This window comes from Branchiostoma belcheri, unplaced genomic scaffold (genome assembly GCF_001625305.1).
Source record: "Branchiostoma belcheri isolate BF01 breed outbred unplaced genomic scaffold, Haploidv18h27 scaffold2, whole genome shotgun sequence".
In the NCBI taxonomy this organism is placed as follows: domain Eukaryota; kingdom Metazoa; phylum Chordata; class Leptocardii; order Amphioxiformes; family Branchiostomatidae; genus Branchiostoma; species Branchiostoma belcheri.
The window spans coordinates 5,561,011-5,581,306 of record NW_017803490.1 but is presented as its reverse complement, the minus strand read 5'-3'; the positions used below and the strand labels follow the sequence as shown (position 1 = coordinate 5,581,306).

The 20,296-nt window shown below is 40.7% G+C and overlaps 3 protein-coding genes and 1 non-coding gene across 5 annotated transcripts in view; 3 read left to right on the top strand and 1 right to left on the bottom strand.

Annotated features, from left to right (window-relative positions):
- Nucleotides 1-1,218: 1,218 nt before the first annotated feature.
- LOC109468690 lies at nucleotides 1,219-3,218 on the bottom strand. Its single transcript, XM_019767005.1, has 3 exons — nucleotides 3,025-3,218; nucleotides 2,435-2,593; nucleotides 1,219-2,091 (listed from the first exon to the last, which is right to left on the bottom strand). The coding sequence occupies exons 1-3, from the start codon at nucleotides 3,167-3,169 to the stop codon at nucleotides 1,679-1,681; spliced, it is 717 nt and encodes a 238-aa protein (XP_019622564.1). The 5' UTR covers nucleotides 3,170-3,218; the 3' UTR covers nucleotides 1,219-1,678.
- A 1,143-nt stretch (nucleotides 3,219-4,361) lies between these two features.
- On the top strand, nucleotides 4,362-8,589 carry LOC109468700. Of its 2 annotated transcripts, none has more exons than XM_019767014.1 (3): nucleotides 4,362-4,422; nucleotides 6,800-6,923; nucleotides 7,839-8,589. In XM_019767014.1, exons 2-3 carry the CDS (start codon nucleotides 6,839-6,841, stop codon nucleotides 8,153-8,155), a joined length of 402 nt encoding a protein of 133 aa, XP_019622573.1. In that variant the 5' UTR covers nucleotides 4,362-4,422; nucleotides 6,800-6,838; the 3' UTR covers nucleotides 8,156-8,589. The 2 variants fall into 2 exon arrangements, with proteins under 2 accessions (XP_019622573.1, XP_019622572.1); XM_019767013.1 differs by having other exon boundaries at nucleotides 4,368-4,422; nucleotides 6,803-6,923.
- A 5,244-nt stretch (nucleotides 8,590-13,833) lies between these two features.
- LOC109469034 (solute carrier organic anion transporter family member 3A1-like) overlaps nucleotides 13,834-20,296 on the top strand; it is a 7,424-nt gene continuing 961 nt past the window's right edge. Inside the window, exons 1-10 of the mRNA XM_019767426.1 lie at nucleotides 13,834-14,071; nucleotides 14,778-15,261; nucleotides 15,650-15,770; nucleotides 16,226-16,413; nucleotides 16,769-16,933; nucleotides 17,269-17,464; nucleotides 17,778-17,943; nucleotides 18,889-19,049; nucleotides 19,898-19,962; nucleotides 20,092-20,232. Coding sequence (XP_019622985.1) covers nucleotides 13,892-14,071; nucleotides 14,778-15,261; nucleotides 15,650-15,770; nucleotides 16,226-16,413; nucleotides 16,769-16,933; nucleotides 17,269-17,464; nucleotides 17,778-17,943; nucleotides 18,889-19,049; nucleotides 19,898-19,962; nucleotides 20,092-20,232 — 1,867 coding nt within the window. The 5' untranslated portion in view covers nucleotides 13,834-13,891. The remainder of the gene's footprint in view (nucleotides 14,072-14,777; nucleotides 15,262-15,649; nucleotides 15,771-16,225; nucleotides 16,414-16,768; nucleotides 16,934-17,268; nucleotides 17,465-17,777; nucleotides 17,944-18,888; nucleotides 19,050-19,897; nucleotides 19,963-20,091; nucleotides 20,233-20,296) is intronic.
- Trnam-cau lies at nucleotides 19,378-19,449 on the top strand. Its single transcript has one exon. It is a non-coding gene; the product is annotated as a tRNA-Met (tRNA).

Sequence of the window (20,296 nt, the reverse complement as noted above, 5' to 3'; positions counted from 1 at the left end):
TTAGTTTGGAGCAAAAGTTAGAGAACATATGGAGGACAGTCCGAAATCGGTTTTCCAGACGGTAAAATAATTTACAAACTTTAGAAAGGAAGGGTAGAAATACGCTTGACTGTTCCTTATGTACAGGTGTGCGTGTAATGGTGGTATATGTCTATACCTGTGTGTATGGGTACACGTATGCGCCTGTGTGTGTGCATATGTGTGTGTGTGTGCGTGTGTGCGTGTGTATGTGTGCGTGTGTATGTGTGCGTATCTCTCTCTATGTGCGTGTGTGCCCGTGCGTTTGTGTAACAATATCCAGATCCGTCAAGTTCGAAAGGTCCCTATATATATATTTTCCCATTCACACCTTACCTATACCTCACCTAATAACCTATATACGTATAAGAATAGTTTTAAAAACGTAGCGAGGATGTAACATGAAAAAGAAAACTCGTAAAGAAAAAAAGGAGAAAGTTCGTCACTGAAAGAAACAATGAGACACTACTTACCGGATCCGTAAGGGCAGTGGTACGTGTATCTAGTAGTCCTTGACCGACCAGACTATCGGCTGGTGTTTTGATATTGTGCCGTAGGTCTGAGCTTGTCTCGCCGCATGCCTTTGTGCCTTGGATACGGTAGAATGTGCAGAATCGACACGAACCAAGTGCTCTTTCAGACCCACGCTGACAGAAACGTCCCACTTTGTACAGGGTTCAAAATCAGGACAATTTCTTTATAAAGTTTTAACGTGCATTGATGCAAGGTTCGTCAAGCTTTCTATTGTTGCTATTGTTACTAACTATTAACATATCAGTACTACATGGTCAGGGGTATCGGTAAATGCACATGGAGACCACGTGCTTCCAGTTTACGTTTTCCATATCTTTCTACAACAAATTACAGCCGATTTAGATTACATTAACATTTAGTATATCGCCAGGTTGTAGATATGTCTACTTTATAACACGTTTTGGGAACAAAGGGCTTTTATCAGGCACTATCCTGGTATGTATCAATAATTATGTCGCGTAAAACTTATTTTGAGTGACGTATTTAAACAAGAAGTTGGCCTTGGCATTACAACTAATACTAGTGTTTAAGGTAACGGCCCTATTTTAGTACAATACACAGCACATGTTGATTTAAGCCTTTCTATTTTGTTCAATGTCTAAAACATAACGCTGTTTCGTATTTATCAAAGGATACTCGTGACACAAGTTGCAGGTTTAACGATTTAATGTTCGTAAAAAGTGTATCGATGTCTAAAAGTATTTTACAATTCGTCTTCGCAAAGATGCACTGCAGTTCCACATGTTATCTGTACAAATTGACCCTGACTTAAGGACTGCAAGTTTCATCTGCACTGCATTAAGGTTCTCTTATTACTAGGCAGATTCACTACATCAAATTCTATCTTTAAGCTCACATAAAGTATGCGTAAAGAAAGTGTCCTGTTTCTTCACTTAAATGGAAAATGAAACATTTACGAATGTTTGAAGATATGCTTCAAGATCGGAAACTGTGCAGTGATTCTTTTTTACACTATGGAACATGAGCCGAGACGGAGGATGTCACAGACTACCTACTACATTTGTCCACTGTGCATGCTCGAGTCACATGTCAAGATAGGCATACAAAATTTTATACACATATATACAGATAAAAAAGAGATACATCCGTTTAGTATCTGATTGATCTAGTCAATTGGAGCCATGCCTCTATCCACATCCACGATCGGAGCAAGAAATTTTTTCTTCGGAAGTCCAAGTACGTTTTTATTCCCGTTGGTTAAAGCAACCTTTCCCCACGGTGACGCTTTAACCTTAGCCTTCGTGTCTTCCTCCTCTTGAGCCTCTTCCTGTTCCTTAGCCTGGGACTCCATGAACAACTTCAGCTGCTTCATGGCCTTCTCCTTGACTACCTTGTTGTGTACTGTAGCGGTCTTGATGCCCAGGATCCCCCCTATGACGTTAGGAATGGTACACACCCACCCGAAGTAGAAGCCTGTCCCGGCAGCGGCGTTCTCGTGCCCAGAGGCCGTAAGCGATGCCGTCATGGGAACGAGAATGGCGACGGTGAAGACAATCATGGACATGATAGTCAGTCCAGCTGTGGAGAAAAATCACATGGAAAAGTTACTAAATTTAACCAATAACTGCTATATGTCAAAGGTATCAAAATATTTTGGACACTGAACAAGACTATTTCTTGAGAGGGGCGAAGGAAGCCATATACATCAGGGCCCATCACCATTCATTGAACCGCGACGGGGGCCGACATCGTCTACCTTTGACCCAGTGTTGACGTCACACTTCAAAGAAGCCACGTGACAAGCTTCACTGGGTCAGTCTACTGAGAGAGACCAGAGTGACTGGTCGAAAGCTCTAGGTGAGAGAATTTTTTGTGTTGGACCAAAAGTTTTAACTTTAAACAGCTTTATAAGGTCACTGACCTGCCACCAGGTTGCAGACGGCGCCTGCCGCCAGGATGGTGAGAGACCTTTCCGGTAGGAAACTTATGAAGGAGACCAGGCCGCCGATGGCGAATAGGAAGGCGTGTAACATACTGCATCGCGTCAGCGTCCACGACCAACCAGCGCCATCCAGAGATACTGTCGTAACAATGAAAAGTCATAAAAATATTGTCAAGCCGTTTTCATGTAAACTGATTAAGATAATTTTGAAATTTGTCATGTAAATTGATTAAAACAATTTTGAAATAACAAGGAAACAGTCACTCAAACAACTACATTGTACATAGATTCTTTTAAAATCTATTCTTTTTAACTGGTTACACCTAGCGTTTGCACATCTAATTCCAAACATTGTTTAAAGCTACCTAGTGATGATGCCCCTACTGCACTTGGTGGTAGCGAGTTCCACTCTACAATAGTTCTAGGATCCTTGGTTGGTAACTCTGGTACTTGAAGGCATGACTGTTTCTTGTTCTTTTCTGAACTGGCATTTGGTTCTTTAGTAGTTAGTACGGGCACCATTTTCACTTAATACTAAAGATACAAAGAAGAATTGCAAAGATATTTACGCATATATCCTAAACAAGTGGAGGTTGTGCCGTTTGGTCCAGTAGTGGTGACGCATTCCGTCCACAGGCTGACCACCGTTCTGGTGTTGTTTGGAGGGTAGCTATATGTCATCCAATCAGGTAGCGCCATGCTGGTGAGAAGCATCGTCCAACCAACAATGGTTGCTGCGGCTCCAAAACCCGCCAGAACCTTCACTCTGGGTACAACATAGAGAGGTCATATGGAACATTGTACTTAATAAAGCCTTTTATTTACTGTACATATACAAATGAGAAACTAAAAAAAGCCGCATTTCTTTCAATCTTTGGATTCTTGAAAGTGATCATAAACTCGTTTTTCTCATTTTTTTTGTGACGACGTTGTGTTTGATATGTTACGGGACGGTAAAAAAAATAAGAAGTTTGTAATTTTTTCCAACTGAAACGGACCCTTGTCGACCTATTTTTATCAACAAAGGAACTATAGTGGATACGGATGAATTTCAGTGTAGCTATGGCGTCAACAAATCACATATATACACTGCAGTAGTACCACTAACCAACGTACTCTGTAGGTGTATGGTCAACACTAATGTACGAAGGATCCGGTCAAATTCGTCCGAAGATAAGTTTACGACAGAAAATGTCTACTAGGTATTCTTAGAGTTGTGGGTTTGTCGTACAAAATTCATCAGTCTTGTGATGGAAAAAAGTTGTTGTAGATTCCCTTCGACGTTTAGCCCTGTCGAAACCTCGTCACAAAACACACAACAACAACAAAAATCAGTTCAATCGACAAAAAAATTCACGACAAAAAATCAGTACCTACCTTTTGATCAGCGGTACCTTTGGTGGTCCCCTAGCCATCCCTAAGATGTTGTTTACTGAATCATAAGATGGTAAAAACGTCAAAGTAGGGAAAACTACATCATTTTAGAGTTAAAATCCATCCAAATTCTTGGGCAGTTCCGACCACCTTTACTTGCTACGCACCTCTAGCAGGGGGCTTCAGATGTGGATAGATTTGACTAAATTTGAGCTTGTCTTTTCAAGTTGCTGTAGTGTGTCAACAAAACGATTGAGCTAACTCCAAAGGATTGTAAATAATAGCTGAATATCGGGTGTACTTCAAAAAGGACTCCTGTCTATTGCAAGTGAAATTAAAACGTCTGTCTATGTCTTAGGTTTCGCTTAAAAACAAAGCTTTTGTAGCTTAGAGTATGGCATTACATGTAGTAAGCCACGCCTTAGTGATAGCGTAATCCAAGCTGACTTTGCTGCAGTTGACATTTGGCCGCTAGATGTCTCTGTTTGCAGTTCGCCGACTTCCACATAAAATATTAATTATAACGGTTCCCGTGCAAAGAAAAGCTCTTCTTCAGGCATACCTGTTCAAGGCAGCAACCTCTGACTAAAACGGTAAAACGATTCAGTGTATTCTATTTTCCAACATATATTAGTTTAGTGACAACGTTACAATGATTGTTCTCGATATTGTAAGGGCTCAACTGATGGTAGAAGCGTAGTATAGACGATAGGTATTATCATTGTGTAGTATCGAAGATTTGTTGACATTCGGTTACTTAGAAACCCCAAGGTGACCCCATTACTATAGATTAGAAAACCTTCAGCGATTTCTTGAAATAACTGGAAAGATTTGTGCTATGTTTTGTCTCGTTTCGTTAGCTTTTAAATTACAACAAAATATGAAATTAAATCTAAACGAACTTTGCTGTCATAAGATTTAAGAAATCATAACAATATTAGCAAGTAGGTCAACATATATTCTCGATGTATTTCCACAGAATATTATCTATCAAATTTTAAGTGAATCTGCAATTTTCATATTGAAAGTTGGTTTCTATTTTTACATTTAAAAATCGTAAAAATGATATTTTCTTAAGAATTCATATTACCTTGAAATATGTCAAAGGTTCCATACAAACACATTATTTTATAAAGATGTTGTTAGTATCACAATGTTACAATGCAATGGTAAAAATACCTTTCCTTTTGTAGCTCATGTTGGGCTGTTTTGGGTTGACTTAAAGAATCTTTAAGATGTTCGGGTGGAATGTAAGGAATCCATAGTCACGCACATCGCACCAATCTTGTCACTCTTCAGTTTAAAAATGTACCAACTGATTCCTCACGGCATGTCATAAGGCCCCAGCAAGTAAATTTTATGGATGACATCCTCCGCAGACTCCAAATCTAATGCGAGCGGGCGAAAAAAAAACAAGGCGGGACAAAAAAAACAAGGTTCCTACAATTTAAAATTTTGACTCAATCATTTTACAAATGGTTTTTATTCAGTGGGAACATCACATATACACAGCCAGCATCACATATCACTGCATCAAAGTAAGAAACAAAACATAAAATCAGAGCCTTGTCTTGTCTCCTCTCTTTATAGTTATCTGCCATCCACCTTCCGGCTTGTCAACAGACATCTTGGCCTATTTTCGGCATGGTGACCACTGTCAGAAGGCAACAAAATTTCTTGTATTTTTTTCTCCAAAATCATGCGAAAATTAATGCGCGCGCTGATGTCATCCATAAAAATTACTTGCTGTGGCCTAACATGGTTTTACGTCATTCAAATTAGTAAATTTCCCCCGGGTGTATTGTGGTTTGTTCCATCCGTTGTCCGACATGGCGTGTGAATGATAAATGCGGTGTTAGATGTGAGAGAAAACACGGCTTGAACATCGCGTGACAGCCAAACAGATAGATCATACACTATCCCTTAGGACATACAACAAAAATGCCATGTTCTATTGAAGGATACACCATACAGATTTGTAACGTAGCGTATTTTGGCTTGCAATGCTCTGTGTTAGTTTTTTATTCAATTTTTAAACCAGTCACCATTTCAGTATAAAAAAAAACAAGGCTTGAATATTTCGTGACAGCAAACCGATAGATCATACACTGTCCCTTAGGATGCGCAACAAAAATGCCATGTTCTATTGAAGGATACACCATACAGATTTGCAACGTAGCGTATTTTGGCTTGCAATGCTCTGTGTTAGCTCTTTTATTCGATTTTTAAACCAGTCACCATTTCAGTATCAAAAGAAAAACAAGGCTTGAATATTTCGTGACAGCAAACCGATAGATCATACACTGTCCCTTAGGGCGCACAACAAAAATGCCATGTTCTATTGAAGGATACACCATACAGATTTTCTATATCGTATCTTTATTTGGCTTGCTCTGTGTTATACACTGATACAGACAACAAAAATGCCATGTTCTATTGAAGAATACACCATACAGATTTGCAACATAGCGTATGTTTGCTTGCTCTGTATAAGTTCTTTTATTCGATTTTTAAAGGCACCCACTGTAGTTTTTAGGGCTTGGAAAATGACGGTGAGTCGGAGTGAGCCTATATTCTAGTCATTTATCTACATACTGAGTTGAAACCACACTATCCCAATGTCTATTGACACGGATTAAAAATGCCCAAAATTCTGACGGAAAATGGCTACTGGAAGGGTCCTGGGCTGATTTTTAGTGTACCGCCCAGAAAATAAAGAAATAATTTTAGGGCTTGTTTCTGTAGCCAAAAGTATGAAATACTGACTCAAATGTGACAATATGATTGCCTTATTCAAAATATTTCCAGTTTTGCTGCCCTAAAATCGCACTTATTTCGCTTTACATAAACGACAACGAAAGATTGAGCAATTCTATCACTTTAGTCAAGGTCGATTTTCCATATAATGCCCTTGTCATGGCTGTGACAGTGTTCCATTGTTATCTGATCATTGATTGGTCGATATTACAGCAGGTGTCGTCTGTGGGAGAGTGTGACGTCATCTTCACCATGGCAACCGTCAACAACAACAACAAGCCCAAGTTTCAAACTTTCGTGGAGATCGTGTTCGACAGTCCAGAAAACACGGCAAACGGTAAAAAAACGCTGTCATAATGCTGTAGATATAGAATGGTTTATATCATGTTGTAATGTTTTTTGGCCACGCCTCAGTAGCGATCCTAATGGAATTTCGTGCATTGTTAACGGTGCACACCCCAGTTCTTGCGCGACCGGGGTCCGTGATAGTCCGTTGTAAAAAAGTGACGAAAGGGTTTTGAGGGTCCAAGTTTGAGGTGACATTTCTCATAAACTGCCACGAAGTGTCATTAAACATTAACATGGCTGAAGAGTGTAGGAAGTGGTGTTTTTGGGGTGAAAATTTCTTTTGGCTCCGAACCTTACTTCCGGGTATCCTTGCGCGCCAAGTGTAATCCGCCCGTTTGACCTAGATTTCGCTCTGCGCCTTCGTAGGGGTGCATTTGCAACCCCTCGCGCCGTGGACTGTTTAGAAAATTACAGTACTAGAATTTTCTTTATAATTTACTCGAGTATAGTCAAGGCTTGGGTCTTTCTGCCAGCATCAGTCATTTCTGCCGGAAAATTTTTTTCTATGGGATTATCCTACGCGAAAATTCGCAATTTTGGGCATTAATTTTGGAGTGAAAAAAATGTTTTTTCCGTTGATTTTACCAAACTTAAAAAGGTTGAAGAAACCAAACTCAGCTGGTCTTGTAGCTGAAGAGATATCCTTTCGTCCAATATACAGTTATTCTCCTTACGAATTATTCCACGCCAGATACGGTCGCTAGATTTGAGGGTGTGCAGCCTCCAATAGAGACGCCAAATAAACTGGGGTGTGCCCCCTTAATGGCACCTCATGGACAGCCAAGTCTACAGTGTTGTAGTAGACGTAGTAGCTGTAGTTGCTTTAAAGCTTACCGCATTTTTATATTTCACTCCATACCATGGTATGGATGAAATATATTGTTTTTATCCTTTTTCTCCACAGCTGAGGGTGTGTTTACCATATACTGCAGCACGGGCATTCCTCCAAACCTCAAACCGCTGCTGGAGTCGCAGATCAAGTTCCCAATCCCGGGGGTCAGCTACAAGACAGAGGGGCACTACTTCCTCACACTCACCACCAAGATAGACGCACAGCCCGTGCCCGTTGACCTCTGGCGTTTGACCTTTGACCCGACCCGTGTACTCCAGGTCATCTCCCAGGCCATGGAAGGTTATTACATCGTGGGAAGGTCAGCGGTCGGGCTGCCTAGCGGCCGGATCAGGCACTACTGGACCATGGCGAAGTCCTGGTATATGTAGACTCACGACTGATTATTATAAAATAACAGCCTTATTTTGGTGTCACAAAGTTTCTAGATCGTCACTCGGGTGGGTATGATAAGTGCGGATTTATGAAATTTCTAATAGAAAAGGCACAACTCTTAGCAAAAAGTCATCCGGTGTTACATACTGAACTAGTTGTATAGAAAATGTGCTTCATTTCAAGATATATAGCTAGAGTACAGCATAACGAGGGAACTCGGTGAAAATCAAGCAATAGTCGGACCTTTCTGACTCCAAACCCTGATGTGTACCATTGTTTTGTCAAAATGGGCTTTCACCCAGATAGAATGTCTAGGAATTCTGGTCATAACCTTATTCTACAGTGACGGTAGTGCCATTGTATTTATTTCACAAGAAAGATGTCTATCTTGAAAATAATAAGAAGCGTTCAAACTTAGAGTCTAGTATACTCTTGCGAAGTCTGGCTAATGTGCATTATTGTCCATCCACACAACATTAAGAACGCATTGTAGTTTGGATATTATACAACATCGGAAGCTACTAGTAGAAACATATAATGTCAGCTATTTTACCGCGTTCACTGGTGAGCCAAAATACATTAAAAATCGAATATATCAAGCCTTTGTGACTTATTTAGAGTTGTAAATTTCGTGTTTTATTAATTTTGCATACCTGAACGCATCCGTAAAGGTATACGCAAGCAAAGAGACGTAATCTTTACGCATGTTTTAAAGTGTGCGGAAAGAATTAATTCTGTGCAATGCTGTTTGGCAGGATGTGACAGAATATGTCGACGTAAATATGTGTGTGTAAGGATTTAAGGAATTTAAAAGAATTAATCAAGCTTCTTGGCAGTGTTACATTTGGAAGCTTCCCAAAACAAATTTTATAAGAATTGTTTATTTGCAAAATCATGCCCGAAGGCTAATTGCGTGTACAGTCAATTATACAGAAACAGGAGACTAATTAATTAAATTAAAACAGGAGACTAAATTAATCATCCACTACACCTGAAGAAATAATTACTGTACTTCACTTGTAAAGGGCAACCACCTGTTCCACAGTAACCGTGTATCGAACAGTAAACAGTGTTATCGAACTTTCCGAGGTCACCAGCCTGACACAAAGGTGATACATCAACGGTTAATGAGAAACTTTACTGTACATATGGTAAAACCAAGAGGTCCCGGGTTCGAGTCCTGACATGCCACCGATCTTGTGCCCTTGGGAAAGGCACTTTACACGACTTTCCTCACTTCACTCAGGTTGAAATGAGTATTGTGTTTGTCCCCTGTGTTTGTGGCGGCATTAGTATAAGTTGAAAAAAACTTGAGTGTGCCGTCACCACGTCTTGTGATTACATGTTGGAATATTTAAAAAAAAACGTACAGTGTAAAGGAAGTCCTGTAGCTTCTTTGAGGCCAAAGGGGCAGTGCCGGGTTGTTAGTTCACTGTGTTTAGGGCACCGTATTGGAAGGCAGAATCCATCCCTCTCCTTCCACTGCCTTTTACCTCCCAACCAAAGTCAGGTACCCAATTTCATACTGGGATGAAGTGAAGAAAGTCGTGTAAAGTTCCTTTCCCAAGGACACATTGTCCTTACTCGTAACCTCACGATCTCGTGTCTGTCCCCCTAACCACCCGGCCAAAGTACATACATCTGGTATCAAGGTTATTCGAGGACAATTCGACATGCATTCCACAAACTTAGAAAAACAGGAAATGTGTCACTTTGGTCAATATGTTCGGCCAATCCTTTTGTACATGTTTGTTAATAAGAACAAACATGTACAAAAAGTGTCTAGTAGACATTTACTTCAACTATACTCTCCAAGTAGAGGTTTGGGTTTTGGGTTATTTTTGGCGTGTTTTAAGGCTTTTTTATCGGGGTTTATGTTTTGCACTGAAATTTTTTTTCACACAACCCCCCCAAAAAATTTCAGTGCAAAAAATAAACCCTGATAAAAAGCCTAAAAACACGCTAAAAATAACCCGAAACCCTTGCTTGGAGAGTACTACAACTAAGGATTTAAAGAATGTGTGTGTGTAAGGATTTAAGGAATTTAAAAGAATTAATCAAGCTTCTTGGCAGCATTTTATTTGGAAGCTGCCCAAAGCAAATTTTATAATCATTCACCACACCTGAAAAAATAATTACTGTAATTCACTTTGTCTTTACGGTTCGAAAATTCCACGAGAAAAATACTGTAACTCTTAATCTTCATGGTGGTGCCATGTGTAGGTAGAGCATGAAAGACATTTAGTGATAAGTTCACGGTAGAGATATGAGTTCATGAAAACAGCGAACATATAAAAGTATCGTGAAAAAATTAGGAATTGAAGTATTTTCCTGAAACATGTATGCAGACGGAGTATCTATTTGCCCCATATTTTTTGAGGGCATGTCACTATAGTTGGCCAGTCTGGAGTTTCAATTTGGCACAGACTCGCGATAGTGTCATGCCCTCAAAAAATCTGGGGCAGATAGATACAGGTCATGCCCCCGTAGAAATATTCCTGAAGATTATCCTGTGTCAAATCTACGTTCTTGGGTACGCAGAGACTATCTAGAACTGTGCCTGATCCTAACCCTGACCCATTCGGGCATATACTAGATTGGCACGGTTCTGGATACGATAGGGTAATATTGAGATTAGATTAAAGATTGTTACGGTATATGTTGCGCTAAAAGTGAGAAAGATCTAAAATCAGCTTCTATGCTATGGTTTAGAATATTGGGCCGAAAAGGAGTTGAATAAATAAATAAACTAATAAAACTAAGGTGCTTGAACACTTCCCAAGTAACTCTACATCCAGATCGTCAACAATCCTACCGTGCGCATGCGCATTTATCAGTCGTGTCGTTGGGTATCTACGGTAGTGGGGTTGTCTTTTCTCTGAAGTTCAACTACAAGTCGGTGAGGGTGAGGAAAGTTAGCGCTGCATTCTTGTGCTTAGGTTTCAGCCTTTCAGTTTTCAGTTTGACTGTGTCTGTGTTGCTGAGGAATTGTCGCGTGTGTTTCGGGTCTTCGCCAAACTGAGAAGAACGCCAGCATACGTGGACTTCTACTTCTGTCTGAAGACTTAACAGGTAGGTACAGTTTTAGTTCAGAACTAGGAGGTTAACATTTTGTATAGACTGAAATATAGTCGACTCCAAAAAGTTTGGACTGACCCGATATTTGAAGAAAATGAGCCAAAACAAAATACCGCCAAGCCAGAGTTAAGTTATTGTTAGCTATCTCAGTGTGCTTCAGCAGTGACTGGTGTTTTCTATATATTCCTTACTATGATTAGGTGCAGATTTAATGTGTTTTTTTCTAATATCGTCTGCATTACGTACGGACACAGACACTGGTGTTCAATTATTGTCTAATTTTATCAAGAAAAGTCCACATATTGCACACAAAAGATGGGCTCACTGCAAGTTTGCAAGTCGTATGTTGGTAGCCACGTATACGTGTTCCGTAATGGTAAAAGTAGCATGATAAAGGTACAGAAAACACTGTAACTCTACAGGGTTTGATATCATGTAAAAAGCACGATATTTTTTTATATCATAGTTAGTGTAACATTCAACTTGAGGTCACATTGTTCCTTGCTCAGTTGTTGTTATTATCTAACTTGTGGACTTTGGCTCTAAAGCTAGGTGGCCAAAAGGGCAATAAACAATTATTAACAACGTAATCAATGGCGTAGTAAAGTGTAGGAAAAAAGTTAATATTTCGTAAAAGCATTGCCTTTAAGTTTATGGCAACTTTACAGTGTAGTAACTTCATGTGGTATAGATACGGTTATAAAGTATGTTTAACAAGAATGAATGAATACTGCTCGACAATCGTACATGGTACAATGGATGACAGTAAAACAACAAATATACAGTAGGTACCTACAAAACTAAACTATCCCACAATTATAACTACAGACTATTATCGATAACAATATATCTGTAACTACAATATAGTCATGTATGGATAATTTGGTTTCGCTGTTGGAATGAAGTATAAAGAAATTGACCTATATAAGCTGTTATTAGCCTGGGTGCCATCCCCAGTAGTGGTAGCTAGCGACATTATAGAGCGGGCGAATACTACTGGGGATGGCACCCAGGCTAGGTTGTTATGGGACTTGAACACGACAAAAATATATGGTTCTGTGTACCAGATAGGGTGAACTTTTTAATTTGTCTTAGTATAATCTGTAACAGGGAAATGGACTGAGTGTTCTCGGGGGTATGTTAACCCTGGAGCCGAGGAGTTGGCATCCTGGCAACGCTGTATTAGTTCAGATTGTCGCTATCTTGTATCTGCTCTCTCCATCAGTATTTACTTCAAAGTTGACTCAATCTAGCACGTCGGTAGAACGTACTGCACCTGCGCGAAACCAGTAATGTGTTGTGCATAGCATTTCGGCAGAACGTCTCATATAAGGTCGTATTCGCACATATAAGGTTAACATCCCGTCTGTAGTTTCCAAATGTTATGTCGAAAAAATATTGTCTACAACAGGCAAAATTCTGATGCAACATTGACCAAAAATTCGACAAAAAAAGGCTAAAATGGGGGTTTGCGCAGGCGCAGTACGTTCTCCTATCTTGTCTACACTGCATCTGTACCGGTACGTCAGCAGAACGTACTGCGCCTGCGCGAAATGGGGGAACGTAATTTGCATACGACTTTTACAAAACGTATCATTTAAGGTCGTGTTCACGTTTATAAGGGCGATATACCGTATATTTTTCAAATGTTGTGTAAAAAAAGATATCTTATGGAACGGATACAATTTTGATGCAACGTTGACTAAGCATCCAATAGAAAAAGTGCTATTTGCGCAAGCGCAGCACGTTCATTTGCACCTATACTGAGCACTCAAAAGGGTATGCAGTTTTCCAACCAAACTGTGGGAGGGGGGGTTGAACTCTAGGTGACCTTTCGTCCAATATCGCGAGGGAAATGATGATAATATTCCCCATAATCAAACCCAGCAAGAAATCAGAGTCCCCAAAGTAAAAACAGCCGTCCGTTTTGTTATATTAATAACATTCCCTGGGCTCCGTCCAAAGTTATGGTCGGGCTCTGTCATTGTCAATCCTTCAAACCATCCTTATTCAGTAAAACTGTCATCAGGTAACAGTTGGCAAGACATCCGCAAGGTTTTGGCGCCAAAGAGGTTAATATGTATGGAGAAAATTTATAGTCATGGTATTTCTGGTGCCCTTTGTGATGATTTTATAAAGTCTCAAAGTTTCAAAGCAGTTTAGGCCACAACAATTTAATTTGTTGGTTCTCGGATTCGCCTCTTCATGTTTGTCTGATTTGCAAAAAATTGGTTCTGAATCAACTAAAAAATGCTCATATTTTGGGGGGCTATAATAGGATGCCTAGACCTGTTTTTATTATTTTTTTCGCCTTGTTGCTTCATATTTTTTCTGAAAAACTCCGAGAACCAACAAAGTAAATCGGTGTGGCCTTATGAGTTGGCGGCATACGTTTATGCATTTACCAATGAAAATCCAGAGTGTGTGTAGCGTACAGGTTTGTTATTAAACCATTGTTGACATCGGTGGCGACTATAAGTTGTTGACAAGTAAACTCATCGGCGCCAATGGTGTCTTACGTAACATGTCCTGACCAACAAAAGAGGTTTCAAAACAACTTCTTGACTCATTTCTTGACAAGAAGAGAGTTAGAACAAGTCATAACACCGTTTCCTTGATGCTTCTTCTCTCGTTTTCTTGTAAGACGTCTAGAAATGGATGACAACAGATACAGTAAGGAGGATGATCCGATGATGTCAGACGGTTACCGTCATGTCAACGGAAAATCCTCCAGGTCGGAGAAAGAGTTTGCAGACGACCTTCCAAGGTGCAAGGTCAGCATCCGGGACCTGCGGTGGTTCATGACCTTTCTCTGTCTGCTGAACTTTGCAGAGGTGGGTAACTTTGATGGATAAATATAATCCACAGTTTTTTTCATTTTTTTATTTTCATGAAATACTCAAATCGTCCTGATGACCACTTTTCATTGACGTTACATTTTGGAGTCTTGGTTATTCACGAAATGATAAATTTATTTTTGTGTTGAGGTCATGAGTAAAGAGGTAAGACTTAGACATAGACTTAGAAGAGGTAAGGGTCAGACAAAATATACCATTTAGTGGCATAAAACGCTGTACTTAAATTTGTACGCTAAACAGATTATCCTTAGTGTCTCATTTGAATCTACTTAATTGATTGTTTTGCTTGAGTTCAAAGTACCTCATTTGTGACAGCAGAAACCTTGTTATCAATGAATTTGCTAGCAAAGTATCACATAAGGGAGAGGGTGTAATTGTTATAATAACAGTACCGGGGGCGTTATACCGTTTCACTGCCATCCCCAATCCATAGTGGATGACGAGCGCCACAGTGCGGCGGATGCACAAACTGCAGCATTTGTTGGCATGCCAGACTAAATACAGCCACTGGTTGCCTTTAATCTTATCATTTCTTTCATATACCATGACCTGACCACACTCTAAATATTATAATAATCCACTATATTTATCTTGAAAGTTCCCAGGTTATGTGGTTCAAAGCAAGAAGCTTAAAATCTAGATTTTTCTTGTTTAAACCCAAGTTTTCTGTGTCCCATTTCAGGGCATACATAACGGGATATTTGCCGGTTCGGTGACCAGCATCCAGCGGCGGTTCCAAATGAGCAGCACGGCGATGGGCGAGATTCTCAGTATCGGGGAGATCGGCAAGATTACGTCACTGCTCGTCGTGACCTACTTCGGTAGTCATGGCAACCGTCCTAGAATCATCGGAATCTCCGGTATTATCATGTCTATTTCTACCTTTATGGCGGCTTTGCCACACTTCCTGATGGAAAAATACGAATATGGTGACAGCGGTGGGAACGACACGGACACGGGCGTGTGCCACGTTGGGAACGAGAGTGCGAGCATGCGCGGTGAGACTGATTCCTGCTCCAATGAGGAGGCGGCTGCCATGAGCGGGATGACGTCATTGTTTCTCGTTGCCAGGTTGATCAGTAAGATGGGATCCAGCGCGACCTCTACGCTAGGCTACCCGTACTTGGACGATCACCTTCCGCCTGCAACCACCGCACTTTGGATCGGTGAGTAGAGTGGTGTACTAAAAGCGCCTCCTTGCGACACGTTTTTAACTGCACTTCGTAGTTTCGGTAAATGACGAACCATGTACATTGTGAGCACAATTATGAAGGTCTTTCGGAACTTTCACAAAACCCCCATGCACTTGGCAAAGTTTTTCGAAAGTTTCACAAACACCCCCATGCCCCATATGTCATTGGCATAATCTTTCGGAAGTTTTACAAACACCCCCAAGCACTTGGTCCAACCACCTGTTAACATCTGTTGCGTAAAAAAAGGGCATTGCAGCTTTTCTTGTTGCATGTTGCAAGAACATTAGATTGTTTTCCCTGTCACATCCAGTATCTAAACATTCTGAGAGACTCAACTTGGAATTTTCTTTCCCTTCTGCAGGCATCAACATCTGTATGTTGGTGATCGCACCAGTTGCAGGCTTCTTTATCAGTGGCGCGTTTCTGAACGTGTACGTGGATACCGGGTCTGTCGACCTGTCTACGGTGACTATAGATCCCAGGTAAGCACAACCCAAGGTGATGTTAACGAATCATACAATTTCTATAGAACTCAGCCTTAAATAACTCAATACTCCGAGTACGAACTCGACACAAACACACAAACTATCAACTAACGCGACCGAAAACAATACTTCCGCCCCGAATGTAGAAACAACGTTATTTCATACTATCATGAAAGTTAATCTGTGTTGGTAGTTACATGTTTAGAGTTAAAACTTTAGATCCAACACAAAAAGTTCTCTCACCTAGAGCTTTCGGTCGACCAGTCACTCTGGTCTTCCTCAACAGACTGACCCAAAGAAGCCACGTGACAAGCCTCACTGGGTCAGTCTACTGAGGAAGACCAGAGTGACTGGTCGAAAGCTCTAGGTGAGACAACTTTTTGTGTTGGATCTAAAGTTTTAAATCCAAACAACGTTATTTCATCATTAACTGTTAGCAAATTTCTCCGCAGGGATCCGCGGTGGGTTGGCGCGTGGTGGGCGGGGTTCCTGGTCTGTTCCGCCGCCTTCTTCGTGGTCAGCCTCCCCTTCTTCATCATGCCGAACGAGATGAAACATCGGGATAAGAAATACCAGAAGACGCTCGAGCAGCGGGCTCAGAAACCCAAGCAGGAGTTGTCAGCAAAAGAAATAATCAGAGGTATGTATGTAGCCTATACCAGGCTTCGGGAGGCGAATTTAAAGAGTAGAAATCGACCAAATACATGCCATGGGAGTTAGTCTTCTAGAGAGAACAGTTTGCCGCTCCCGTGGCATGTTATTTCTCTATTTGGCCGATTTCTATTCTTTTTAACCGCCTCCCGAAGCCTTGTAGAGGCTGGTATGGATGCACAACTGCTGTGTTTATAACTATGTTAAATGTTAACCTTATATACGGAATGTTAACCTTATATACGCTGCTATGCACAATACATTACGGGTTTCGTGCGGGTGCAGTACGTTCTGCCGACATGCTGTCGTAACCAATCTCTTCCATTTTCCCGCCGTTTTCGCAGGTATCCCGTCAGCCCTGAAGCGGCTTGTGCTGAACGGCGTGTACATGGGCGTGGTGTTCTGTGTGGTGTCCGAACTCAGCTCCACACACGGACTAGCCTCGTTCCAGGCCAAGTTCATGGAAGTACAGTATAGCCTAACAGCCTCACAGGCCAACTTCTTAGTAGGTAAGATATTTGTTATGAATTTTATCAGTACGTACGTTTAGTTGTAAACACACAAAGTCGACGACAGAATACTACGAACAGGTAGGGCTGTTGACGGTACAACGCACTACGTCTACGTACATCTTCTTTCCTTTACAAGTGACTCAATTTTCCAGGTCCTATTGCGGACTCGACACAGACACACAAACTGTTAATTAACGCAACCCAAAACAATACTCCCGGAAGTAAAAACTTTCTTGTACCGTATACAGGTGCATGCGGACTCGACTCAAACACACAAACGATCTATTATTACGACCGAAAACAATACTTCCTTTTTTGTACCGCATACACAGGTGCAGGGGCCGTTGCAGGAACGGCCTTTGGACTCCTCATGGGCGGTTACCTTGTGAAGAGATTTAAACTGACAACCGTGGGCTGCATCAACTTCTTTGTGACGGTTGAGATCTTGGCCCTGATCTTGTACTCTTCGCTCTACGCCTTCGGCTGCGACAGCCTACAGATGTCAGGGGTCACAGTTCCGTATTGGAGGTGGGTAGAGCTACAGGTAGAGACAATCAGAAGAAGTTAAAAAATTATTACTTTACGTGCTTCGCCGTGCTAATGTTAAAACATATTCAGGCTCATTTTTACAGAAATTATGTAAGGATTAGGCATTCGTTCTAGCTTTCTATTTAGTCTGAACGTGTTTTAAAATCAGCACATCAACTACTCCAAAAAAAAGTAATGCATATATGATTATGATCATATCATGTTCAAGGTAAAAGATATAAAACACTACAAAGTGCAAAATTGTATTCTTATAACTAAAAGGATAAGACTCGGTGTCAACTTTTTTTTACAGTTTCTCGAATGAAACCAGCAACTCGCAACCAGTCCTCAGCCTCAACTCGTCTTGCAACGCCAACTGCGCATGCTCACAGACGTCCTTTACCCCAGTCTGTGGTGCCGACTGGAGGACGTACTTCTCGCCGTGCATGGCGGGATGCAAGGAGTCATACGGGCCTGGGGTAAGGCAGAAAATTCTGTACCTACCATGGGAATAAATTTATTACCATGATGGTTTCTATACTATGTCTAGCCTGGGTACCATGGTTAGTCGGTAGCGACTGTGGGAGCGGGCGTAAACTAACCAGGATGGTACCCAGGCTATACTACTAGTATGTCGCCTTTGTTCCTCGATGATTTTAAGACGGTTACGTATAATATTTTGGATTATGGACTGATAATTATGATTATAGAAATATCTTCCTGAAAGAAAATTGACAACAAAAGATGACTTGCTACTGCTATGCATGGTTGTCATGACTTCAATCAACTTCAATGACACCCCCCCCCTCCCTGACACTCTCGAGCCTCGTTTCGCTGCAACCTCTCGTATAATCCCGTCAGGATGTGTTCTCGCGTGATCAAATTCAAAATGGCGTCTGACAATAATGAAAATACAACGTACAATATATGTACACGGAGCTTTTATCCCCAAAATAAAGTGTAAATGCTGCTTGGTCAACTATATTTGCTGTGGTACGTGCATTCTCATCCATAAAAAGAACATCTGAGTGAATGAAAACATACATTTTTGGTGCTTAGTTTATCTCGAATCAAGTACCATAGATTTCAAGAGTCTCGATGTTGGAGACAGATTTGAATATATCTTTACATGTAATGGTCCCCACAATGCAAAAATAGGTAGTTATATAAAGGAATGCTTTGCTATTAGAAAAAATACCGAAACTTGTGATTAGTCCACTTGATTGTAACACTTTATCAAAGACTTGTGCTATCCCTTATTATTTGAACAATTATGATATAGATATGTTAGGTTTTATTCGACATTAGGTCTTATTCAGCACACTTATTTATTGTTGTTACTCTCTTTATGTAGTTTACCATACATTGTACCACGTGCAATTGTCGTGCAATATAGTTCTTCTTCTATTTTTTGTATTTGCTAGAACTTCAGCAGTTGCAGCTGCATACCCCTTGATGTAGTGGCCATGCCGGGACAGTGCCTGTCTGCCTGCTCAGCCAAGTCCATCCATTTTGTGGTGGTCACGGCTTTCATCGCTGTCCTGACCGGAATGGGACACACTCCGGGAGTTATCATCATATTAAGGTGAGCTGTGAGCTTATTGGTGCAACGGAACTTTCGCTCCAGCGTGGGGGTCCCTTATTGGTCAGGCTGTTCCAAAAGGCATCGGCACCCACGTTGTAAACTGTAACTTTGCACTGGATTATTTGGTGAATTTTGCGGCCAAATAGCAACATTTGAGGAACAAACATGCCAGATTACGAAAATAGAGCTACATAGTCACCAAATCATATGCGGTCGTTTTCTTGAACATTATTTTGAAATTTTTATCAGCCACCCTCTGTCAGTACCTTAAGTTCATTGGTTGAAGTATAGGAATGTATGTATAAATTCCACTCCCAACATTGCGAACAGCAGCGTGGCGCAGCGGAAGCGTGCTGGGCCCATAACCCAGAGGTCGGTGGATCGAAACCACCCGCTGCTAAGTTTTTGTACTTTTCTTCGACAGCCAATATTTTTAATTATTATTGAATAACAGAAAAAGTACGTATACAAGGCACAGTGTTGGATAACTTCTATAGCAAATTTTATTGCCAATTTTAGCCTCATCACTGACATAGAATAATACAGTCAATAACGAATAACATAACAGGAAATGGGCGTTCCAAAAACTTTTGGGTAGGTAAAAGGCCGTTGAAGTGTCCTATAACTCTAGCTCTGTAGTCTTTTACCTAACAATTGATGTTTTTTCGTGAAGGTATGTTATACATATATGGTGCATTGTACTTCAAATTAATTTTGAAAAAATCCCTACCAACCCTATTTATCTCAGTACTGCAACCGGAATAACATTTTTCTTAGATCTACAAAATAATATTAATCAGAAGTAGATCGTCGGAAAGGAAACAGTGGATTTCTTATCTTTTCTCCAGATCCGTGAGGAAGGCGGACAAGACGTACGCTCTCGGGCTACAAAATCTCTTCACGGAACTTCTCGGTGAGTTGCAAGCCAAAAATACTCTCCAACTTATGGTATGAATGTTTTCTTCGTAAAAATATGAACAATCAACTACTACTACATATACAAAAATATGGCTCAGTAAAATTTTGAATTTGTTTCCCACAGCCGCCATACCTGCTCCCATCTACTTTGGCGTTGCCATTGACAACGCCTGCCTGTTATGGCAGTCCATTTGCGGAAGCCGTGGTGCATGCTGGGTGTATGATACAGCCAGTTTCCGGAATATCTTCATTGGGATGGTGACAGGTAAAAAATTGTCTCATATCTATGTCACATAAAAGTATGATATGAATATGATGATCCTGATTTT